The sequence below is a fragment of the Sprattus sprattus genome (genome assembly GCF_963457725.1).
Source record: "Sprattus sprattus genome assembly, chromosome: 18".
NCBI classification, from domain to species: Eukaryota; Metazoa; Chordata; class Actinopteri; order Clupeiformes; family Clupeidae; genus Sprattus; species Sprattus sprattus.
The window spans coordinates 10,745,468-10,769,876 of NC_137916.1; the positions used below are offsets into that span (position 1 = coordinate 10,745,468).

Genomic DNA, 24,409 nt, shown 5'->3' on the forward strand with positions numbered 1-24,409 from the left:
TGTGGCCCCACACAGCACGACACCGGTCAGGCTGGTCGTCATGCAAAGCCAGCCGACCGCCACGCACTGGGATCAGACTAAAATGGTCACATCCTATGAGACGGCCTGTTCCGACCGACGGGACAAGAAAAGTACTTTGGTCTGAGGGGGACAGGAACGGGCAGAGTTGGTCCTGTTTGTTTTTTTCCTCCATAACCTGCCTGTCACAGTTGGATAAACGTCTTTACTAAAGGGAATAAAGGGAAAAAATATATATATTCTGTTTATTTTTTATACTCAACAACAACAAGGATTTTTTTTATATATATATATATAAAATGTTTGGAATTGACCTGCGGCGGACAAGATGGAAACGGTAAGAGAAGGAGCATGGGAGAGAATCGCTGGTGTGGTTGTGAGTGCAGGTGAAATCCCGCTTTACCAAATCTCAGGTAGATTCCCTGAGTGGTCCTTCTGCTCTCAGGAACAAATGTCACATTGGATAAACTTGATTTAAGGAGCTCTGTCTCAGAGCTGTTGCTTCCTCCAAAGCAGCCTAGCAGGCAGAGTCTGAGGGTTTCAATAGAAATCCCAACTGCTAAACTGCTATACACATATACTTTGGATAGTAGAATAGAGGGTTGCTATCAATTCTCTGTCCAGTTGTGAAGTTATATGTGGTGTGGTATGTCCTAGATGTTTAGCTTTAACACTGACAGATGTAAGCGTTTATGAAGCCTAATGTTTGGATGAGAATGCTGTCAAGTAACTCCTCTGTGGGTCGCTCAGGTTAACTACAATCCATGTAGGATTGTGACCCCTGACGACCTATTTCATTTTAAAGAGCCTTCTGTCTAATCAGCCCTAGTGTTTGTGAGGCTACTTATGATGTTCATTAGGCTCAGTGTAAAACCTGCTTATTGTGCCTTGGTCCCTCTGCTAGAGGGCTATGTGGGCCTTCAGGGCCCTGGTATGGTCTGTCAGTAATGCATTAACGCAAAGGAAGTACACTACAAGTATAACACATGAAGAAAGTATTGAATTATCACTGCTTTTTATTGTGTGTGTTATCAGACCTTGCCGTTATCGAGAGAGGCTAACAAGATAAACACAAACTGTATGCACTGCTTCTGGGGCCCTGTGCACACAGCGTTGGCAATCACACCGGTTTGGGATAAAGGTTGATTGACACTGAGACTGGTGTCAATATTTAACCCTGAGGAAGATAAGTGTGCCTCCATAAACAGAGAGGGCAACTGGAGCACTGGGGGCAGCCATGATGGATTTATACGTGGGTAAAACTGAAGCTGTGTTAGATACAGTTGATATCAGATATGGATTGTTTAATAGTAAATGAAAACCAGTTTGCTAAATGCATTAACTGCATATTTAGAATATCAAGGAGCAACATGAATCAAACCATTCTGATCAAAAAAACAACTGAAATGGGCTATATAAGTAAAAATATATATAGTGAAATGGTGTGATGGTTGTAATATTGCCATCATTCTTATAAAAAAAAACAGAAGTAGCTTATGTTTTCCAGCCCGAGGCCTCATTCCATGAATGATAAATGATTACATCAGTGAGTTGGCCTGACCCTTGCTATGCTAGCCTGCTTAGTGGTCTGAGCTGTTCCTGACCTGGCTTTATTGTTTATGTTTCTTCTATAGTGTCCCTGTTACAATACTCCACAGAGCTCTGGGGATCCAATGTCTTTTACTAGTGGTGTTAGGGGTGCCCCGTACCATACAGGTGAGGAGTGTCTCGGCAGCCACCAGGGTTTCCTCTGCCATCTTCCCATTTCACTGGTGTGAAGGAAGCTATATGTAGGTTAAAGTGTATAAGAACCAGTCCCTGATGATGATGATGATGATGATGATGATGATGATGATGATGATGATGATGATGATGAAAGATAAGGAGGTGAACTTGTTCTAAAAGTAGGTCTTCCCTGAAAAGTTGGTCTAGAAAAAAACTGATTCCGTTTTGCATCTTTGGGCTGTTGTAGCTGCCAAGCTCTGCTCAGTTGCTAAAGTCTGTTTGGAATTGGTTACGTCAAAGCCACGAGAAGCGCCCGCCATGAACTCACACATCATTACACTCGATTACGACGTTATAAATAAACAGCTCAAGCACCTGTAAGAAGCGTCTCTCAAGTGACACGGAATTGCACACCACTCAAGTCAAAAGTTGACGGAAATAGCTTTGTAATCATGGCTTTCTAACTAGGAGGGATGATTGGAGTCTGAGTTTACGCCAATCTAATCCCACTACTGAGAAGTGCTCCATTGGTGCCCAGCGCCTAAACCTGAATTAAGTGACTGGGCCTGCGATGCCTTGCTCAGATAAGAGATCACAATAATTAAATGATCAACAGCCCTAGTTTTATAACCTTGTTACACAATTTTCCTGGAGCACAGAGCACAATTTTGAAAAAGGCATTGTTGACTCGCAAGCTTTCACCTCCTATGAACCTCTCTTCATTAGGTCTCTCTGAGCTGATGGAGAAATTCACTATTGATTAGATTTTTATATATTTAAAATAAACAAAACAACAAAAATTAACAAAAGAAAACATTAGACAAAATAACAAAGTTTAACAAAAGAAAACATTAGAACAGAAAGTTAAACAGAAGACGACAAAGATTAGAGGAAAGGGAAGGGGTGGGCTGAGGGACACCACAGAAATGCAGCAATTTATCATCCGCAGTACACTGCAGTGCTCTGCTGTGCAAACACTAGCAATGCTGACAGGAGTTGCTGCATAAACCCTGCAGTACAGGCTGGCATGCAAGGCAGTGGAAACTGTCAGTAATCCCGCAGCTTAAGAACAGCCATGCTTTTTTCAGGTATCTCCAAACACACGCAAAACTCAGCTCGTTAGTGGCCCCTGTGCACCTGCCTCCAAGTCTCTTAATACAGCCAAGCATGCTGCAAGAACGCCATTAGCCATTAGGCAACTCTTATAGCAAGACCAAGCCCTGTGGCTACCGACCACAGCAACAATAGAATCAGTTATTTGGATCAAACTTTTGTGCATTCAAAACATCGGCTTTATTGTACATTTCTTCATCCCCTTCATGATGTGTGTGTGTGTGTGTGTGTGTTTTTGTCAGATGCATGTTATATAACGCATATATTGACATTTAATTCTTGTCAGCTCTGGTTCTTTGCACAGGGCAAGAATAGAGAAGACAGCAGTAAAGAGAACAAACATGTAGATCTGAGAGTTGCGCGTGCAAACACCACTTGTATGTCATGTGAATATCCTTAGTCTGTCTGCTTTTTTTGGACGGTCAGTGCAAGAAAACCCCTTTTGGATGATAGGGAGCAAACCTTTGGCCCTGAATAGTAACCAGGCTGGCAGACTGTTATCATGCTCTTGTCTCCCATGTCTTTCACTCTGAAGCCACTATGCAGTAGAAAAACTAAACCTATTAGCGAGCTGTTGAACCCTCCATGACGTGTCTGTACAAACGTTTCTTTACCATGCAAACTGTATCCTGTGCAAAGTGCAGGGAAAAGAGGGAGAGACCAAATAAATGTCTGCTGTTCTCTTGCTCTCTATTCAAGTGTAATACATTCTCAGTCATAACACATTGTCAGAGTTTGGCTATACTTGTTCTCTGGGACCAATACATCTCAAGAGAACATTGCAGAAATAGGTCGTTCTGCTATAAATGAATACTATAATATGGAGGCCAGTAGAAGATGGCGTGGGTATGGGGTATGGGGTCATTTGAAACTTGTCAGATGCTTAGTACCTGGTTAATACCTACATGGCCTTTGACCTAGACCTCACCTGTAGTGTTGTCCCTGTCGAATCGACCTCCAGGAGACCTCCGGACTGTTCGTCCCTCTCTAGTTGTGAGCACACTGGCCTTCCACGACACGCCGCAGTCTCTTGAGTGGCTGATCTATTTCCAGACACAGTTCCTCCTCCTGCATACGAACATTACAGATAAAGCTTGTGTATGTTAAACAAGGGCTGTGGGATTTGCTTGCCCACGTTTAACTCCAGTTGGGCTTAGCAGTAGATGAAAGGTTTTGAGAGTATAACTTTGTAACACAAGAGCATATCAAACCTCTCTAATGATTACATTAAGATCTCTGTAGGAAGTAGTTCTATCCACTAATCTGCCCAGTGCTGAAACACAGGTACCAGCTGCTCTGTGTGGCCACAGCACCCTCACAGCCAAAGGCCATGCTAATATACAGCAGATGGTCCCTGCCATCCCCTCATTGCCTGTGTGAATGACATCTTTAAGCCCATGCCAAGCACCAAAGCTCAGTCACACCTTCACTGCTGATCAGCAAGCACGCTGTCCTCTCTCTCTCTCTCTGTCTCACTCTCTCTCTCTCTCTCTCTCTGTCTCACGCTCTCTCTCTCTCTTTCTCTGTCTCACTCTCTCTCTCTCTCTTTCTCTTGCATACAAACTCACTGCTGCGGAGCACTCACTGCAGCAGAGTTGATTCCTACGGGAGCTAGCCTTTCAGTTTTGTCCTGATGTAGTGATCCACCTGATGGGCTACGGTGCACTGCACCACTCCTACAGCGCCGTGTTTCCCTTACAAAGTAAAAAAACCCCAGCCTTGTGGTCTGGCGAGATAGGCTTGAATTGCGAGAGTAGTGCTGAATTGCAGGATGTGTCACAGGTTTCTGCAAAGGAACGACAGCACAACATCACAACGGATTGGCATATGGGCTAGGGAGCCTATGAAGGCCCTCTCAAGTTAACGGTGAAATATGGGGGGACTGACCTTCAGTTTCAAGGACTTGTAAACTTGTAAATTTAGGATTTTTTAACTAGGAATGTTTTTTAAAAAAAAAAAGGGAAAACAGACTATATGAGGGGATTAAAAACGGAGAAGAGACTAAACATTTAACCTTTTGAGAGACGTTACATGGCCAATGTATCTAGTCTTTTCTGTGTTACCTAATGCGTGTGACAGTAAGATGGTGATCCTTGCTGAGGTAGGCGACAACTGTGATGTACAGAGGTGGTGTCATAAGGGTTGTACATATACATCTGTGAATAGACTACATCAGGAGTTTAGACGTACGACATCCGTATCTCACAAATCATGAGCAAACATTAGCATTGAATTATTATGGCATCATACATGACGAATTTATGTTTTTATCTTTCACAACGACATATTCTGTTACAAGGAAACGTAATCTATCAAATAATGAATAACTGTAGGCTTGTGCTTGTAACGCCTGATTCCAACAAATGGAGAAGGTATGAATAGGGGACATAAAAAAATATGTTACAGGAAATGTTTTCTCGTAGAAAGATCAAAACTAGCTTTACGATAAGAAAAAAATAGCTATCATTCTTAGCGCACTGGTCTAACGAATTCGTCAAGCAAATTCTGCTGTCTCAATATTATGTACCATCAGGTTGAATTTTGCATCCCATTACGTCCCGCCCCCATTGATACCGTCACAAAAAGACAGCAGAAAAACAATGACTGTACAACAACGCGGATTGGTCGTGAATGCAGATGCTTCTGTCGTCAGACACTGCTATTGGACAAATAACTGTCGTTCAACAAACCATTTTGGCATAAAAATTACAACTTTAGGGTGCCGTTTGGAGGACATCAGGAACATGAAGTATATCGATATGGTGTGGGTGGCTGCCAACACGGTGGCGGTTTTAAGTCGAACCTACCAGGACTCGATTGAAGCATAGCCAGCTTTAAAAGCAGGAATGCTTTTGAGGAAACGATTGAAATAGTGCCTTACCGATTCTCCTGTACGAGAATACTTTCAAAGAAAGAAAGAAAGAATGACTGAGTTGATGTAGCTGGTTAACGTCAAAGCTCACATAGCTTGCTAGCAAACCAATTTGCCTTCGGTATTCTCCTCGTTCGATCAGTTTCGCTCCTAAACCTCGTAGACATTTTATCTAACGTTAGGTTGAATCTAGCATAAATAAAACATTGCCATGAAGAGGGCAAATAGCTTTCAGAGGTAAGTCTCTCAAACTCTTAACCCAAATCGAAGACGGTTAAGTTTGTTTAATACCAAAGCAAAGACGATGGAGGATGAGTGCTAAATATTTAGCATACCATTTAATAAGCTTGATGCATATTTATGTTAGCAGTATTGTTTAACTAATGAATATTGTATATTGAGCAACTCATTGCCATAGGCTTACGTAAAAGAACACGTTTTTGGTAAATGTAGTTGTAACAATGATTGATGTACAACCTTACAGCTGTGTGAGTGTGGTTAGCTGTAACCCATGCATCGCCGTCGCCATGTTTGTCTTGACGTGCATGGGCCATGGGTCGGTTATGACTCACAGCCCATGTCAGCCACCACTGCCAGATACAATGACCAAACGAACAAATTTGGTCCCCTGTATCAATGGTGAAATTGCACAGTGTGTTTTGAAAGCTGTCATTAAAACATCTGGATCTATTGGCACATCTGGCATAAGAATGAGGATGGACAGGGCGGTGCCGCCAGACCCCTGTTTAGATGATATAAGCTTGTAACTTACTGGCACAGTCAACACGCGTATTACTGTCTTACATTGACTAGCGTTGTTGGCAACTGGAATAACGTAGAAATTAGACAATCGTCTTGCATAACGTGCGTGATTTAATTGGATGGTGTTTAAAGCCTCCACTCAATCGCGTCCCCTCTTCATCCTGAGATTGCTCGAAACACGACAGGCACCTGTTATGCAGCGTATGTTCAAACGACGTGGTCATTTGACATGAAGCTGCTGTTGTATATTTATTAGAAGTGTGGGCTCTTCCGTCATATATGAAAATTGACTCTTTACATTCCGTAATACGCTGCATCAAAATGTCCATTGCTGTTTACTTGCGTGCTTATTCTGCAATATGCTAACCTGGATTTCTCCTTTTGTGTTCAGGTTCATGAACAGTCGAGCCCCAGCCAACTGCCGATATCAGCCCACCTGCTATGAGCATGCTGCTAACTGCTACACACACGCGGTAGGGGACTAGGATTCATTATGATAATGAGCGCATGTTACCAGGTCTTATCTGGGATTTAATTGTGCATGTTACCAGTGTGAACTGAAATGCAGAAAAAACGATTGTTTGAAATGTTCATATTTCACTACCAGAATGAACCCACGAAACTGTTGCTTTACCGTTATTAATGTAAAATACGGAAGAACGGTGCCGCTAACATGAATACATCTTTGTTATGTTATTGAGGATGTGTGCCAGGTGTATTCGTCTCTTTGTGACCAAGCAGAGCAATGCAGCTGGACCGTGTGAACCTGATAGTCATGGTTTTTTAATTGTTTTTGAAGCACAGCATGTCACGGCAGCCTTAGTCTCAGGTCTGACCCAGGTGTGTGTGTGTGTGTGTGTGTGTAGTTCCTCGTTGTCCCAGCCTTCGTGGGCATGGCCTTGCTGCACCGTCTATCGGACAACCGCTGGGAGAAGATCACGGCCTGGGTGTACGGCATGGGCCTGTCTGCGCTCTTCCTGGTCTCCACCGTCTTTCACATCATCTCATGGAAGAAGAGCCACATGAGGTTAGTGCTTGCAGCCTTCCTCATCTTCTTCTTCCTCCTCCTCCTCTCTCTGTGACCCTCTCCTTACCCTTCTTTACCTTCTCCTTCCAGTTTTTCTGGTATGTTTGGAGCTGAGAAACTCAAGCTGCATAGTTGTTCCAAGTCTTACACAAGCGTTTATTTTGCTGTCTTTACCAACAGACACAAAGCCAGATCTGTTAAGGGACAAGCCCAGGAGTCAGTGGTCTTCAGCACTTAAAACCACCATTTCATATTAGAAATATTAGTTGTAACGTTATATATTGTATTTCTCCACCAATTGTGGTGGATGACTAGCCTGGATACCAGCCTGAACTCCGCCCACAAAATTTTTGGGCTGGGAGATTCAGTCTGGAGTCGAGTTAGTTGGGAGGGTTTAAACGGCCCCGAAAAGTGATCTGACCATTCAAATTGTAAGGGCGGGCTTTATACGTTGATGGACAGATATAGATAGAATACCGGTATACATCGAACAAAGATGGCGCCGTCTCGGAAGCTTAGTGGGACATATTTTATATGATTTAAGCTATCTACACGACTTTTATATGTCTACATTGACTCGGTTAGTTGTGTATACGCAAAACGAGTGTTGCCCAGGATTATAGGTCTTAACTGAAGCACTCTAGAGCATTATTGATAGGTTATGCTAACGCGTAGAAAAAAAAAACATCCTTGAGTGCTAATTAAGTAACGTGAGCAGGCATATCTCAACAGATATGACAGCGCATTCATTTTGAAAGAGGAACAGAGAAACGCGATCAAGGCATTTGTCGATTGAAAAGATGTTTTTGCCGTCCTTCCTACGGGATCAGGTAAAAGTGTAATCTATCAGATGGAAATACTACGTTGCTCTGATTGGTTCTAGGTATCCAATTCAGCGAAGAGGAATTTTCTTTCCTGGTTCGTTGAAACACGCCCCATAATCACAGCCCAATAGTCCGGTCTCAGACTCATATTCTGACTAGAATTATGAGTATGACATCGTCAGGCTAGTGGATGACTTCTGGTGTTGGAAAACCCGCAATCTGTCGTGTACAAATAAACCCCCAAAAACCTGTTTCTAAAAGGAGGGAGGCTTTGCTAATGGTGGGAATCTCTCCACAACAGGTCTATGGAGCACTGTTTCCACATGTGTGACCGTGTAGTCATCTACTTCTTCATCGCTGCCTCCTACACACCCTGGTGAGTGGGCTGCAAGGCTCCAACCTGCTGTTACAAACCTAAACCAAACCCTCGAGTTGAAATGGCCACAACTTATTTGCACACCATTTTCTGTCTGTAACTATGTTTCTGTTTGGACTTCTCTTAGGTTGAATTTGCGGGAGCTGGGACCTCTGGCAAGTCATATGAGGTGGTTTGTGTGGTTAATGGCTGCCGCAGGAACTATTTATGTGTTCAACTATCATGAGAAGTGAGTTGTTCAGCACACTGAGCTTATGTTTTTGGCTACATTTTGTATTTGTATCGATTTAAAAAAATAATAATAATCTGTGGTGCAACTTATGAACATGACCTTACATCTGCCTTCCATTTGTAGGTATAAACTGGTTGAACTGGCCTTTTACCTGACAATGGGATTTTTCCCTGCTTTGGTTGTGACCTCAATGGTAAGATATCTTGAGATATTTTCACACACACCCTTCCGCACTGACAAAAAAAAACCATCTTGAGTTATTTAAGAGTATATCTGTAATAGTCCTTCAGTGTAAATCGCATTTATGAGAAGCTAAAGCTTGAAGCCTTATAAATCAGGTTATGGCTTTCCATCATACCAATCGGTCTTTGTACATAGAGTAAGACATACTTACAAGTGACAAACCATTAATTGTTTGTTTTTTTTCACTGATATGGCCTACCAAACAAATACCCAATGAGATATTGCTGACATCAAGTAGTTTGTGTAGTGTTTGAAAAAACAAGTTGTTAGACATTAAGGTTTATGTCTCCCCCTGCTGGTAAAGTGTTGAAAGTAAACATCTGAAATTGAAACACCTGTTGTCTGCACTGGGGTTTAATCAGACAAATCCCATTACAACTTGGCAGAATGTTTGGCAGCATCACTTGTTAATTATAGCCTGGCTGAGTTGCCCAAAGCACAGCTTTGAACGGAGGAGCCGTATGGTGTTTTCTACTGTTAGATCAGGTTAATCCAGTTTGGAAGCTCAGTTCTCTGTTGCAATCACATTTACTGAAACAATGTATGGACACACTATTCTTAAGTCATGCAGGGTATTGATATCTACAGGAGGTGAATGCTTTGCCACCAGTTGTGTATTAGAAGAATATAGCCTATTGTACATGCAGGGGGCTTCCTCTTCCTAGAAACTCTCTCTAGTTAGTGGTAGTGTGTGCTTGATCTAATGCGGTAAGGAACATGTGATTCTTGGTCAGCAGTGCTGTAAGTTCCAGTGATTTTTTAAAGTTCTGTCTCCAAATCTTCTCCTCCTTTGGCAGAGCAACACGGAGGGCCTGCATGAGCTGGCGTGCGGTGGCCTGATCTACTGCCTGGGGGTGTTCTTCTTCAAGTCGGACGGGGTGATACCGTTCGCCCACGCCATCTGGCACGTGTTTGTGGCGCTGGCTGCGGCTGTGCACTACTACGCCATCTGGAAATACCTCTACCGGACCCCCGGGCCTGAGGAGATCAGGGATGCCTAACAGCCCATCACTCTGCCTCTTATCTCTTCCCTCCCCTCCTTCTCTTCCTTCTCCTCTTTCTCTTCTCTTCCTTCTCTTCATTCTCCTCTTTCTCTTCCTGCCTGCTTTGCTCTCTTTCCTTCTCTCCAATCTCTGCTCTCCCCAGGAGGCAAGGTGTCCTTTTTAATCCTTCTCTCCCTGATCCACTCCTGCACACCTCTCCTCCTCTGTCTGCTTTTTTCCTCCGTGCCTATCCTTATTTCTCCCTCTTGCTGCCTCCTCCTCCTCCTTCATCCCTTCCTTCTCCTCCTCCTCTTCACTGACTAGCAGGCAGGTTATGTCCACACACAGAACTCCTCTGTCCCTATCCACTAAGCCAGACTCTGCAGAGAAATAACAAAATGGATTAAAAAAACAACAATAACAACAAAACAACAAAAAAAAGTTTACGAGTACATCCGTGTATTGTTTACCATTTTTGAAGCAGCTGGGTAACAGCACTCACACATGTCCGGCTACTGAAAGGATCACAGTTCTTTTTTCAGTTTCTTTTCTTTCTCTCTAAAGCTCATGTCTGTCTCTGTATGAGAAGGGAAGGAAACTGCCCTTTTTCTGCTTGCAAAAGACTTTTGTGCTCAAACCTCCTTGGACTACTGCTCTAGGTCTAGGTATAGTCTGTTTTTTGAAGCTCCTTGATTACGCACATTCTTCTATTGCTAAACATTCCACAACAAACGTCACACACAGGGATTTTTATCAGACATTTTCTAGCCCTCACTCAAGACCAACACTGGAGGTTTGGTCAAGAGCTCTTTGTCATTCTAGCGGTCACACTCCTATCCACACTTGACATATCCACTGAGGATCACTCACCCTGACATTTTGGTTCTTTGGTGCGGTTTTTGGACAGTGGTGTTGTCTGTTCGCTCTCTCTAGTATATGAAAGTGCTGACTTTCATATTTTTTTTCCAAGGAGCTTTTGTAACGCGAAGAACCACTTATATTTGATATCTTTGACTCTTATTGAGTTACTCTCGCCGTTGAGCAGCTTGTATTGTTTCAAAGGCCCCAGAGTAATCGTGTTGAATGTGAATTTGTTTTTCTTTTCTAACCGATATCGGAATGAAATCATGCAGTGACTGGCTGTCCCCTGTGACGCTTTTTTTTGTGGAGTGCAAAGAAAAAAAAGAAAAGCAGATCAAAGGTGTACATTTTCTACTGTTAGCATTTTAAAATGAACACTTACCAGTGATTCAACATTGTTGCCACTCCTACTTCATTCATGCTTTATGTCGGTGCATACTCGCATCTCAGCGGAAAAATGTATGCTCAGAATCTCAGCAACGCGGAGTTCAGTGCTTTTTGAACTCTGTTCTCATCCAAGAGCGGACTTGCTTGACTTGTGTATGAATCATGACCAGCCTTCATGTGGAGGCAGCATAGAACTGAGAAGAGAGGAGTTGGATTGGGAGAAACATTCAGCACTGTCATTTTTGTTCAGTTGAGTAGAAAAGAAAAGAAGAGTACAGCAGGCCTATGCGGTCACACTGGGCTGTGAACTCTTATGGACTCCCAGCTACAGGAATTAATTCATCAGCCATGCTATTAGGGGGGGACTGAATCACCTGACGTGGCCAGTGTTCTCAAATATCACATGTTTAACTTGCCCCTTAAAATCTAAAGGTATGCTTCCAGAATCTGGTATTTCTGACAGGGCCTTCATACGTTCACATGTGGCCAGTTTGATTAATACTCAGTGTTTAAACTGCATGGTGGTTGGTAAATGTGTGCTTTTATCTGGTTTCAATCTCCTCTTTCTCTTCGGTGGACCTGTGACAACCGCAGGGGTTGATGATGCTAATTTTGATAAATGTAAGTGAGTAAAGCACCTGGTTCCAAGTTTTGTAATATTTGTACATTCTGTTTTGGCACATAATTCTGTACTGGCCTTTTGAAAAACAAAACAAACAAAAAAAAAATTCTTCTAATGCTACTTCTATATTTTAAGTAACCTTTTGGTGTTTTGGTGCTGTACATAAACATTTGTGTCTGATTCTGGAAAGATTTCTTTTGTGTTAATAAAACAAATAAAGCCTTGTTTGACATTTAAGTCGTACAACATGCTTGTCCTAATCAAATTATGATGTGTGTGTATATATATAATGTTGTCCAAGTCCTTCACATATATTCTGGGTGTGTGATCACACCAGTTGGAGTCACCTGTCCTTGTGCTGGTTCTGTATTAATGTTGGGTATGCCGACAGAAGGTCTTATTGCTATCCATTGCTCCTCTGTCTAACCAGCCGTTACTATTAAAGGTCGCCTGAGGCTTATTATGGCAGAGCCTTAAAGCACATACAGTCTAAGGCTGAACCTGGGCCTGCCCCTGATGCGCCACATGCAAAGAGCCCAATCTTCCCTAATGGGAACATACATACCCTTCCTGAGGGTTAGCTTAACTAGACCAGTAAGAAGTTTATTTGATATCTAATTGGACAAGTAGTAGTAAACAGCTGAGCACTAAATATTTATATAACTTAATGAACTCTGCTTAAAACCTCAAGCAAGCATCTCATTAATACGTATATGTATTATATTTGGCTGTTTTACAGTTGACGGCCATTGCTATTACTAAAGATCCATCCTGCTACTCACCCCCACAGTTGTGTCATATAGGAGGCCTGGAGTACTTGGTGTGGGGAGAGAGACAGCGCTGCTTGTGCAGGGATACTCATGTGCACTGTGTTCTGTCACGCAGACCCTCCTCAGAGCTTCAGGCTTCATGTGAAGGTGCAGATATGTGGGGCAAACCTAAATAATGCAGATGGGATGTTCATGCCAAGGCAGGAGAAACCAGCTGCCAACTAAGAGCAGCAATAGGCCTTCAGACATGGTGGCTTGAACACCAATCCCTTTAAATACCTCTGCTGTGGAACCGAGCGAAGTGCCAAAAGTCGGAAAAGAAAGAAAACACCCCAAGTGAAGAAACTGGAAATAGTTTATTCAACACTATATATTACAGAAAGAGTGGGAGAGGCTGAGGGCTGAAACTGCATAAATATGCTTATGCCTCCTTTCAATGTCACAAAAAAGATAGAATACAACCCCAGTTTATATTTGACACTGTAAAAACAGTCTTGGTGTTGCCATTAACACAATGGTCATTTACCCATGTCTTTGTCTTTAATTGTTAAGAAATTGATGTATGGGAGCCCTTGTTCTGAATCTATCCGGGTTGTGGTAGGTTGAATCTAAATAATGCAGCCTGACAGGAACGGCTTGAGTTCAAGGCACTGGAATAGATTTAGATTCGCAATGTTTCATTTGATCTCTTTATTAAGGGTGAGGTAGTGGACTTAATCCATTAGGATTCAAAGGGGCGGGGGGGGTGGTGGCAGTGAGAAATCATATTGGCTTCATCCTCTCCACATAGCCTAGGGTGTGCTTATGGGATACCACCCAATGGCTTGCGTTTGTGGCAAAGGAGCAAAACCTTTTTTGCTACTGAAACGCAGTCTGTTAAACATTCCCGTGACTTTTGGCCAGCACACTAAAGCTATACTAACCGATTTCATTTACAGATAGCAGCCACACACATCACTGATCATTTCACTGTATACAACTGCTGAACATTCTTTTTTTTTCTCCAATGAAATATACGAAGATGCTAAACATGTTTCCTTTCTAGCATTCCAACCCTTCACCTCTCGGAATCTATACTTAAAGCTAAATATATCCTTAACAGACATTGCGACAGACCTATCTCATTCTCAAAGGTGAGGACAATAGGAATATGAAGCTCGAATATGGTATACGAGTGACATCTGGTGGCGGTATCGTACCCGACTCGTAAAAACATGCTTCTCTTTTTGACAGGTGGATTTCTGGGACAGGATGCAAAGAATGATCAGCCTTGTGGCTTTATTCACGTTTTTTATTCCGTGCCAGTGGCGAAACTTGAGCTCTATGGATTACAGTTCCAAAGACTGCAGGAAAAGCTAATGGCTTCATCCATACAACCAAGGGTAAAGGAGTGTCAACAATAATGCCCATATGAATAGGTGCTGGAGTGCCTTGATCCTCCTTGATCTACCATGGCAAAATGTAATATATCAAAACACTGAATCACATCATTTGAATTATATATATATATGTCATTTATATATATATATTTATATATACTTTTTATTTTTTCATAATATTCTGGATTTGTTGTGACTTTAAAATATGTAGCCAGTATTGTATAGGAAAAATACTGTACAAAAAGAACAACTTATAGAATAGTTTTATATAAACATTAAATCTCTGATAACCAATATACTTTTATCTGTGCTGTACGTTTTGGTCTGTAGTAAACAAATTAATTGGGTTAACCACAGTATTAGACAACACCATCCAACTAACTCTTTTAAAAACATCTTTTACATTTTACATTCAATACATTCATACAGCCATCTTCAAAGAAGGCAAACATATAGCTACACAAAATAAAGAAGAAAAGTAAAGAGGACTATGTTTATCTGCGTACTGATTGACAGAACAGCTCTCCTTATCATGCTCTGAGAAAGAAAACAAAAAGAACAAAACAAAATGAAACGGGGACAGAAACTGATTTCACAATTTGCTTCCGGTAGGAGCTCTGAAAAATCATGCGGAGTTATTCATTAAACCAATAATGATAATAGTAATAATAATCATAATTACAATAACAACAACAATAGTAATGAATATTAATTAAAAGTTAAATTTTTTTCCTCAAAAGTTCGTCTGTAGGGTAGAGATAAGGAAAGCAGATCCAGAAGAAATACCAGGCAGAGGACAAGACTAAGGGAGTATAGAGGTGGCACCAGATCAGATTGTGAGACACGCATCAGTGCACAGGTGAGCTGGAGAGGTGGGGGACAAGGCTTGAGGGGGGCTGGGGGGGGTGGGACTGAGGGGCTATGGGGGTATGGGTCTCCTACCAAAGTTCTCAGCATTATGGAGACACATCTCTCCCTCCCTCTACAGAGGGGAAGCTCATTCACAAGACGAGCAGAGATCACACGTGAACGCGTTAATGAGAACGTAAGAAAACCTCGTAACGAGGAGAGGTGGTTGCAGACAGAGAGGTTCTCTTGCAACGCACGCCGTCAGACTGCAGACAACAGGGTAGGATTATTGCTCCATGATGCAGTGATGACACACAAAAAATAAAACACACCGTACTGTTTACTTATCGGAAAAGTAAATTCTGTACAGTTACGTCCCGGTTCTGGTGAAAAGAGTTAAGCGTGGAAAGTCATAACAGGACACATAATTATAAGATAATAAAGATGTTTTGAAGCTAGTTAGTGTTACATGGCTGCATTTACACACAAAGACGATGGAGGACAAGGGCTGAGAGGCTCTGGAGAAACCGCAATACAACATTCATCTCTAAACAAGGTACAACACATCGACCCTGCTCAGCTACAGCAGGCATGGCCGAAACTCTGCACATCTCCTTACAGGAACAAATCCTCAGGACAATGAACGAAAAGACAAGACCTGAGTGGAAGGACAAAGAGAGTTGACAGGAGAAGGAGAAGGAGGAGGAGAAGGAGGAGAGAATAAATCACTCCAGAAGCTGCTCTTGTAGACTGTGGAAATAAAAAGAAATGAGACTGAAGGGAGCGACAGCGTTCAGTCCTGAACATCCGTGAGACAAGATTCAAGGGGACGACAGCAAAAAAAAACACACAGAGGTTCAGCTCAACAACCAACAGGTCGCTACAGAAAAGGACTAACAACAAAATAAAAACAATACACCCTCTTTGCAAGTAATATATCTATGTACATGTGTAGGGAGAGATAAGAGGGAATCTGGGAAGGGCAGTGACTGAGGAGGAGAGGATGAAAACAAAAGAAAATAATCTTTAAAACATAAAGAGAACATCCTCTTCTAATGAAGCATCCATTGGACTGAGGGCAGGGTCTACACATGAGTGGGCGCCCCTCTCCCCTTCTCCACCTAGGGCAGGCATAGTCCTTGAACAAACCCTGGGGCTGGTGATGTGGGCACGGGGTGCAGGGGGAGAAATGAATGGTGTGGTGGAAGGGCCCATGCGTGGTGGAGGGCCGGGCGGGCAGAGGGTGGCGGCGGGCGCAAGGGTGGGGTGGAGACATGCTCACAGGGGGCCATGGCGGGACTCGTATTTGGCCAGACAGTTCTTGCAGCGGCCCAGCTCTTTCCGCAGGTCGGCTACCTCCACGCGCAGCGCGTTGTTCTCCTTCTCCAGGAAGCCCGCCCGGATGGCGATCTGGTTCTCCTTCAGCCGTCGGGCATCACGGGAGCGCTTTGCCGCCACGTTGTTCTTCCTGCGCCGTGCCCAGTACCTGTCGTCCTGTTGTCAGGTGCAGAGAGACAGAAAGAGATTTTTTTTTACAACAACAGAAGAGAACACAGGCAGAGAGTTCACCCATGCCAGCCCAGTGCTTTCAATGCTTTTCTTCACTGAAACACAAACCAACACCCAAACTATTGCTTTTCTTTGTAAAAAAGCCTGGGGATGTACAGTACAATGTCTTTATCTGGCTTCACTGGTCCGGTCTAGTTTCTCAATGCTCACCCATCTACTCTGGGGTAAGAGACCAGCTATTAACTTAAGTGGCTAGGCTAATGTCACTGGAGTTAACCCTGACCTTAAGAATGGAGTCACATGGCTCTGACAGTCTTCTAAAATGGCATCTGCCCAAACCACATTTAAGAGCAGAGCGTTTCGGATGTGCTCAACCGTACCCAATTTAGTCTCTCTGAGTGGTTAACACGTCCGATTTGTCGCTGTTAAAGATCTGAGCTTATGAAGTGGTTTTGTTGGGAAAATAAAACAATATGTGATGGGTTCTAAAAATGTAACCTGTTCACTTAAAGTGCACACTCTGAAAATGTTCTAGCTTCTGCCCTCACCGCCCACACGGCCCATTCTCTCTTCGTGTTGAGCCTCTTCTGCCTCTCAAAAGACTTTATTCCCTGGCTTCCCTCAACCCTTCCTGCTGAGTTACATAACAGTTGGGAGCACTGAACTGAAACCTAGGGCCCAGGAATGCAAAAAAATAAGATGGCTGAACTAAAAGGGGAAAGAGCTGCACTGTTCAGGCCTTTCACCTTCATGCCATCAGGAATGAAGACCTTTCGCGCCTTCTTGATCATGGGCTGGGGTTTGAGCTCCTCAGCGGAGAACTTGCGCTTGCGTGGGTCAAACATCTCCTGTCCTGGCACGCTGGACAGAGCCAAGTCTGCCGGGTCGGGCTCGTAGCCCACAGCAACCTGGATGGACTCTGGGTCAATTGGACTTGGTGTGTTGCGGGCCGATGGCAGAGCTAATGGAGAAAGGGAAAGTAAAAAAGGTTTTAAGGTTATGGATTCTGGAACAAAACATTTTAGAATCTTGATTCCAACTCTGCTTATGGTTGTTGACTACAAATCATTAGCACACTCAGTGGAGGATGACATAATCATCAATGGAAGATAAGAATGACAATAGTCTGATGGTATTAGTATACAATAAGTTATGTTCATCCAGAATAGTAACTGGTCTATCCACTATTGTGAACATACCGCAGTTATACAACTACACCACCAGGGGGAGAGCAAGCGCAGTGAATAAGTCAAGGCACAAACACCAGCCTCTGCCTGAGGGTGTCATGAACTCAGTGCACTCTCCACATGAGCTATGCTATGTGATTTTCATCAGAGTCTATGCTTGAATCAGCTGAGAGGAAGAAATGTCTGAGGACTTATCTCCTTCCCATCCATCTCTGTCCTGTAGACTGTTACGTTTATCATAACCCCCCCCGCCCCCCCCTTGCTCATCAGCGTAGGATTAAGGCAAATTAAAGAGCTTAACGAGGAAAGGCATTTCATTTGGCAGCTGAGAGAGAAAAGGGGAAGTGGTAGATAAACTCTAAACCTAAATTGTGCCCATTACTAAGAAGAGGGGTCAAAGCCCATTGCCGCTGAGAAATCTCACACTCAAGCCAAGCAGATCTACTCTATCTGCCGGAGTGTGTCCGTGCACAGTCAGATGGTAATCACACAGCGTGTGGGTTGGGGTAGAGAAATGTTGGCTAAAGTCTGTGAGGTTGGAAATACAAAACAAAAACTACAACAGATACGTTTAGGTATAAACACTTCTGGCCATTTCTGTTTCTACTAGTTCGTTTAGAAGCTATTGTTGCCATTGTTGCCATTGTTGGGTGTTCCAGTTGTCTTGATTGAAGTAAAATCAAAAGGCATGGTGTGAACGTAGGGACTCACGTCCAGCATCATGGTCCTGTTCTGCTGGTTCAGGCTCATCACTTGTGTCTGCAGTCAGATTAGTTTGAGCACCCTCCTCATTAGCACAGACAACCATCTCAGTCAACAAGACCTCAAACTCCGGTATTTCAAACACTCGGTCAACTGACTCTTACCTCAGGCCAGAAGCCGTCACCCTGGGCAGATAATCAATCGAGCTTGGCTCCCTAAACCCCTGATCCATCACCATGCAAACAAAGAGGAGCATGAAGTACCCTGGAGTTGTCCAGTCCCAGTCTGTGATGTCAGGTCAGATCACGTATAGTGTGATGGCTCATCTACATGGTCAGATGAGAGAGTGCTAGACCTGATCTGAGTGGCTCTGTGCCAAACAATGCCAAAAACCTCATCACATTTTCTGTTGCTTTCAAACTCCCCAACGCCTTACGGGAAAAAAAGTGACTTGTGAAAATCATCCCAAAAAAAGCCTGCCTACCTCCCACCTCCTCTCTGCTCATGCATCCGTTTCTCCCCTTGAACTAGCCGTGAGCTTGGGTCAGAGAATAACAGATGGGAAGCACATTAATCCTGCATGAGGTGGGCCTTGCCTGGGCTTGTGGCTATTCTGTTGGTCTGGGAAGGAGCTCTGACCTAAGCCTGACTCTAGGCCCCCTTCCCCCCCCCTCCCTCCCTCCCTCCCTCCCTCTCCCTCCCTCCCTCTCTCCCTGCTCGGCTCAACTCTCCCGGATGCCAGTGTTTCCTCCTCTATCTCCCACAGCCCCCTGACAGTTAGGGGCCCCCCGCAGCCCCCTATTCTCCTTCACTGGGAGACAGGGGCACAAAATGGAGAACGTGGGTCTGGTGGGGCTGGTGTCGAAGACAGGAGCTTCCGCCTTTACTGCTCATCTTTTGCCTAATCTGGGCATCTCCTCCTCCTCCTGACTACTCCTCCTCCACCTCCACCTGACTCCTCTGAGTCCTTTCTGTTCACTTCGAGGGAGTTTCGTAGCTTGGTTAATCGACCAGCTGTGTGGTACTTTTCAAGAAGCAGAATCCTCTTGGGACATTCTGAAGCATTTATTTAATTTTATTTAAAGCAAGTATTTCGCACCACTGGCTTTGTTGACAATGGTACTGCATAAAACCGCCTCACTGATCCAGAGTCTGAAAACAGAGTAATAGGATTTGAAGCAACAGGGAAGGCTTTCCATACCCAGTGCACTGATATATCAGCGAGCTCTCCGTGGCACGCAAGGGTCTGCTTCCTCATTCCCCTCCACTTATCCAAGCAGAGCAGCCTGATCCTTCTCCCCCCCCCAAACAGAAAAAGTAATTCAAAAACATAAAAACCCTCCATCACAATCGGATTCGGATTCGGACACAACCCCTCTGCTATGTCAACTCTGCGTATTGTCTCTCAGCTAACGACTGACGACAGCCCAAAGCAGAACTCTCTCTCTATTGAGTGCAAAAACTGATGAACGTTCTTACTTTGAAGGCAGAGTGCACTTTTCCTGGGATAGTATGACTGCACTGCTCCCCAGTAGCATACTAAGATGAAGAACTTCACCTGCTTGTTGACAAACTAGTAATGTCTAACTGATGATAATGAAGGCAATCAGATGCTGTTGTTTTTTTTTTCTGTTGCTTTCGGGTTGAGTAAACCACCTCTGCCCTTGTGGCCTCTGAGCAGCCTTGCACTTAAGAGGAGATCTTTGTTGAACCATCACCATCGAGACCAAAGCCCACTGGGGGCCCAAGCATGGTGGTTGTACACAAAGTGATAGAAAGTTTATCTGGATCTCAGAGTGTGTTTACGCTCACCAGTTCCATTGACTGACAGTACAACAACTGCACAAGATGGTGGCTGGAGGTGCCAGAGGGATGAGTGTGTGTGTGTGTGTGTGTGTGTGTGTGTGTGTGTGTGTGTGTGTGTGTGTGTGGGAGACAGAGTGTGTCAGGGTGCGAGATTAAAAAAAAACAAAAAACCTGCACGTGGCGGTATCATGGATTAGGCAATGTGATATCCGGAGGGTACAGCATGTGCTCAGGCTAACAGAGTCTGGCAGTAAGGACTGAACAACAGGGAGAGCCAGAGAGGGAAGGAGCGGCAGCAGTATGTGACTGAGAGCAACAGCAAGAGGCAGGGAGGGGCAGCTGGAGGGAGAGAAAGAGTACAACACCAAGGAGGGAGGGGGAGCGAGAGAGGTAACATTACAGGAGAGAGAGTGAAAGTCAGAAGGGAGGGGGGACAAGAGAGGCTGAGAGAGATTGAGAGAAAGAGAGAGAGAGAAAGAGGGAGGGCGGGGGGAGGTTGGCTCATGCCGTGACTAGCTCTGGAGTAAAGCCCTGCGCCGCACGGGGTTGTGCTGTTCCGTTCCGCACATCACACGGCGCCCGCATGTGTCCGTCACATGGCTGAGCATGCTGCAAGGAGGCCAAGCCAGACGCACATGAGCGGTAATGTGCACAGAGAGAGAAAGAGAGAGAGAGAGAGAGAGAGGGAGAGAGACGGTGCGGAAGGGTCTAGACCAAACACAAACACAACACACTCACATCAGCGTGAGTAACGCCCACTTACTCACACACACACACACACACACACACACACACACACACACTTGGACGAGTAGGGAACAGAAGTACTGCACCGCTGCAGAAAGTACATTCTGCACATAGAGCCATCCCTCCAAACAGCATTCTAACCATGACACCACTACACATGGCAGTGTAAACAAATATGACCCCATATGACATCCCACTATGAAATGTAATATAACAGAATATAATAAAATGTAATATGATATAATAAAACAGGCTTACATACCATAACAGTAGTTTACTTGTGTTTTAAGTATATTCTAGCACAAATTATCGTGAAAAAAACTAATTTCTCTAACCAGTCTAGTTTAACAAAAAATCTGATCACCGCACTTGGTTTCAACACAAAGCCAAATTCAACCCAATAACACCCGTTAGCTATTTCCTAGCTTTCCGCATCATCTCCTCAGAGCCACTGCATCACAAATGTCACTCTCAATAGCCTCCAAAAATGGTGGAATAGATCTATGTGTGGCGTGAGTAGGACACAACTCCAGATCACTGGATCTGTTTTTGATCTAGTTCTTGGAGTGGAGTTTGGATCCAGTTTGGAGCTCATCTGGCACTTACATTTAGTCATTTAGCAGAACTTTTATTCAGTCGGAGATTTTGTCATTTAGCAGACTTGTGCAATTAAAAATACTCATCAGTACTCCAAACTGGTTTAACACTGAATGTGTAAACCTCATAGCCATCTAAGGAGAACCTCCAGTGAGGGGTTTTTAGAAGAGTTCTCGGAACAGTCTAGAAGGACTAACATGGGCATCAGGCTCTCTCTCTGAACCCCCACTGTCCACCATAATCTTCCTAATTTTAGAGCTGATCCTGGAGCCGTCCTGAAAGTTTAGTCAACACATTTTGGGGTGGGAACTGCTATTGTACTCGCCTTGAAAGTTATGTACATACTTGTTTGTTGAGCTTGAGCAGTCAGTGTCACTGTGCAAAACAATCAGAAGCCCTTACTAACAAAGGCAGAGGGATCGAAAAAACAACCTAGTAGGCGTTGGTCAAAGACTTCTTAAGGGAAGAATCTATATTTTCATGACCAATATAAATCTGCACGCAAAGTACATGGAAAAAATAAAAGTGTTAAACTGTCTTTTGTCACATTTTTGATCTTCCATTCCTGTGTGTGGCATTGTAAACTAGCCATGGCTCTGGTGATAGGGTGTTCTATGGCGACTGTTGGCTCCCAGCCCAGCTCCAGAGTACATCACGTGTTGCACTTTCTCTGGACTTAGTGCTGGCCCTACGCCCCGCGGGTCCAGAGTCCAAGCCCTCAGTGCTGAGTGCAAGAGCTGCTTTTGATCACTGGTCTTTCATCCTGAGTATTCATCTGCAGTGTCCCAGCCAACAGTAATGTCATTACAAAGACAATAACGGCATGAAAGGCAGACCTACTGCAGGTCAATGGTGTCACAACAAGGGGGTTGTACCAGGATGGGGGTGTGTGTGTGTGTGTGTGCTGAGGTCTAGTCCGGGATTTGTCCAGAGGCTTTGACCATTTGGTTGACAATTAACAGCTTCTCTGATAAATATATCTGTGTGTGTGTGTGTGTGTGTGTGTGTGTGTGTGTGTTACCTGATCTTGGCGAGCTCTGCAGGCAGTTCTGGGGCACCATGCCTGTGTGGCCTGAGGGGGCGGCCCGGTTGCTGAGATCTACCACGCTGGGGGTGGAAGGGGTCGAAGGGGCTGTCAGCTGGGGCAGGGTCTGCTGCTGCTGCTGTTGGCTTTGGTCCCTCTGGGCGTTGCCTGGGATGCCATTCTCTGAGAGAAACTCTTCCAGGTCCATATACTCCAGCTGGAAATTATCCCCATCGTAGGGCAGGGTCTTGTCCCACAGGGTGGGCCCCAGGAAGGCTGACTGTGGGGGGTCCTCCTCTAGCTTCTTCTCTTTCTCTTTCTCCTTCCCAAAGCCTGTAAAAGCGCAGAAACAATTAAAAACGACATCAGTGACTAGGCAAAGAGGGCACAACAAACATCCAGGGCGAAGCATTCTTTTTTTTTCAACTAAAAGGAAAGAGTTTTGGCTAATGCCACTACTTCTCCATTCATGTTTCAACTGTAAAGCAAATTGGAAAATGACTAAACACTGTAAACATATCAATTTGAACAAAATGTCAAGAGGATCATAAACAAAAAAGCAAACACCAATTAAAAAGGAATGCGTTCACCAAAAGGCGCCCTCTATTGGCAACAACAAGTATGCACCTTTCAAAATAATGGGAACTCTTGAATTAAAAAAATCCAGAGAATATTCATCACAGCCAGCGATAATTTAAGATATTGTGATTCTATAGTATGTTGCGGTAGATTTAATTACACGTACGTGCCGTCTGATCGCAATTTGTGCTTTTTCCACTGTTAAACTATCCCCTTAACACAGGACTTTCTGTCAATCACAAAATCATCATAAACTCAACAACCACCAACATCAACACTACCTTAACAACTCCAATTATTGGGTTAGTAGATTGTTTCCCTCATTCAAAGTAATAACTTGCAAGACATGCATCGAAGAGATAAGTTCGCAACTCAATGAATAGCGGTAGTCAACAATATCAACAAATTAAAGCAAAATAGAGCTTTTTAGCATTCTAACACTACTGACATTTGACGTGGATGAAGAAGGCACACATTTTGACCCCCGGAGTTATGATATGACGGTCACAATCAGAAACTATGGCTCAGTGGATAAAGTTAACAACACTTTTCTTTTAACGCATGCAATGTCAACAAAACGGGCTTTGATACGCTGAAGAGTTATTGTTTACCTTCATCGTGATTGAACGGCAGTTTCAGAGGATTTTCCAACAGGGATTTCAGTACACCATGGGTCGGAGGTAAGAAAGTTGAGTTGACAGGAATAGGTCTTGACATTTTTTCCATAGCCCTGGACGAAAGGAGATGAAACTATTTCTCCAAGACAGTGACAAAATAAAATATATAGGTATTTATCCGCAATCGAACAAATGCTCAACGTAGAGCAACTCGGGTGAAGCCACTGAAAAAAATATCCGTAGAGAAAACCAAACCGGCACAGTCCTCGCAGACCGTGACTAGGAGCTGCGACTCGAAAGCTGTCTCTTTCTCTCAGCCAAAATGGTTCGCTTTCCCATGTGCGGACACTGTCGTCCTTGACGTCAAATCACTAGCAATGGTAATGAACACTCCTGTGCGAATGAGATTGGAGGAGGGAGGGACCGTGTAGGCTATAGTTAATGAGCTTTGAAAAATATTTAGTTTCACGTAAAATCTTTCTGTTATTGTTTTCACCGCAGGATAACCAAATGGTTTAAGTTGTTTTTATAAATATAACAAAGACGGAATTTCTGAACATTTCTTAATGTAGAATGAGGACATTTCTGTTGTATTAGT

General features: G+C 43.8%; 2 protein-coding genes across 3 annotated transcripts; one reads left to right on the plus strand and one right to left on the minus strand.

Moving 5' to 3' along the window:
• Positions 1-317: 317 nt before the first annotated feature.
• mmd (monocyte to macrophage differentiation-associated) lies at positions 318-10,473 on the plus strand (the record flags this gene model as incomplete). 2 transcript variants are annotated; one of them, XM_080856328.1, is made up of 7 exons in its annotated part: positions 318-355; positions 6,882-6,963; positions 7,357-7,517; positions 8,643-8,717; positions 8,845-8,946; positions 9,073-9,142; positions 9,990-10,473. In XM_080856328.1, the coding sequence occupies 7 exons, from the start codon at positions 318-320 to the stop codon at positions 10,191-10,193; spliced, it is 732 nt and encodes a 243-aa protein (XP_080712454.1). In that variant the 3' UTR covers positions 10,194-10,473. The 2 variants fall into 2 exon arrangements, with proteins under 2 accessions (XP_080712454.1, XP_080712453.1); XM_080856327.1 differs by lacking the exon at positions 318-355 and adding an exon at positions 5,860-5,965.
• A 3,969-nt stretch (positions 10,474-14,442) lies between these two features.
• On the minus strand, positions 14,443-24,193 carry hlfa (HLF transcription factor, PAR bZIP family member a). Its single transcript, XM_080857240.1, has 4 exons — positions 23,806-24,193; positions 22,613-22,948; positions 17,299-17,513; positions 14,443-16,537 (listed from the first exon to the last, which is right to left on the minus strand). Exons 1-4 carry the CDS (start codon positions 23,918-23,920, stop codon positions 16,322-16,324), a joined length of 882 nt encoding a protein of 293 aa, XP_080713366.1. The 5' UTR covers positions 23,921-24,193; the 3' UTR covers positions 14,443-16,321.
• Between the last annotated feature and the right edge of the window lie 216 nt (positions 24,194-24,409).

Bases quoted from the DNA above. Each gene is read 5' to 3' on its own strand.
- hlfa (XM_080857240.1), bottom strand. From the start codon at position 23,920: ATGGAAAAAATGTCAAGACCTATTCCTGTCAACTCAACTTTCTTACCT. The intron at 17,514-22,612 runs GTAACACACACA...TTTCTCCATTAG, and splicing joins GCAGAGCTCGCCAAGATCAG to CTCTGCCATCGGCCCGCAAC. The intron at 16,538-17,298 runs GTGAAAGGCCTG...ACCTGACAACAG, and splicing joins TCATTCCTGATGGCATGAAG to GACGACAGGTACTGGGCACG.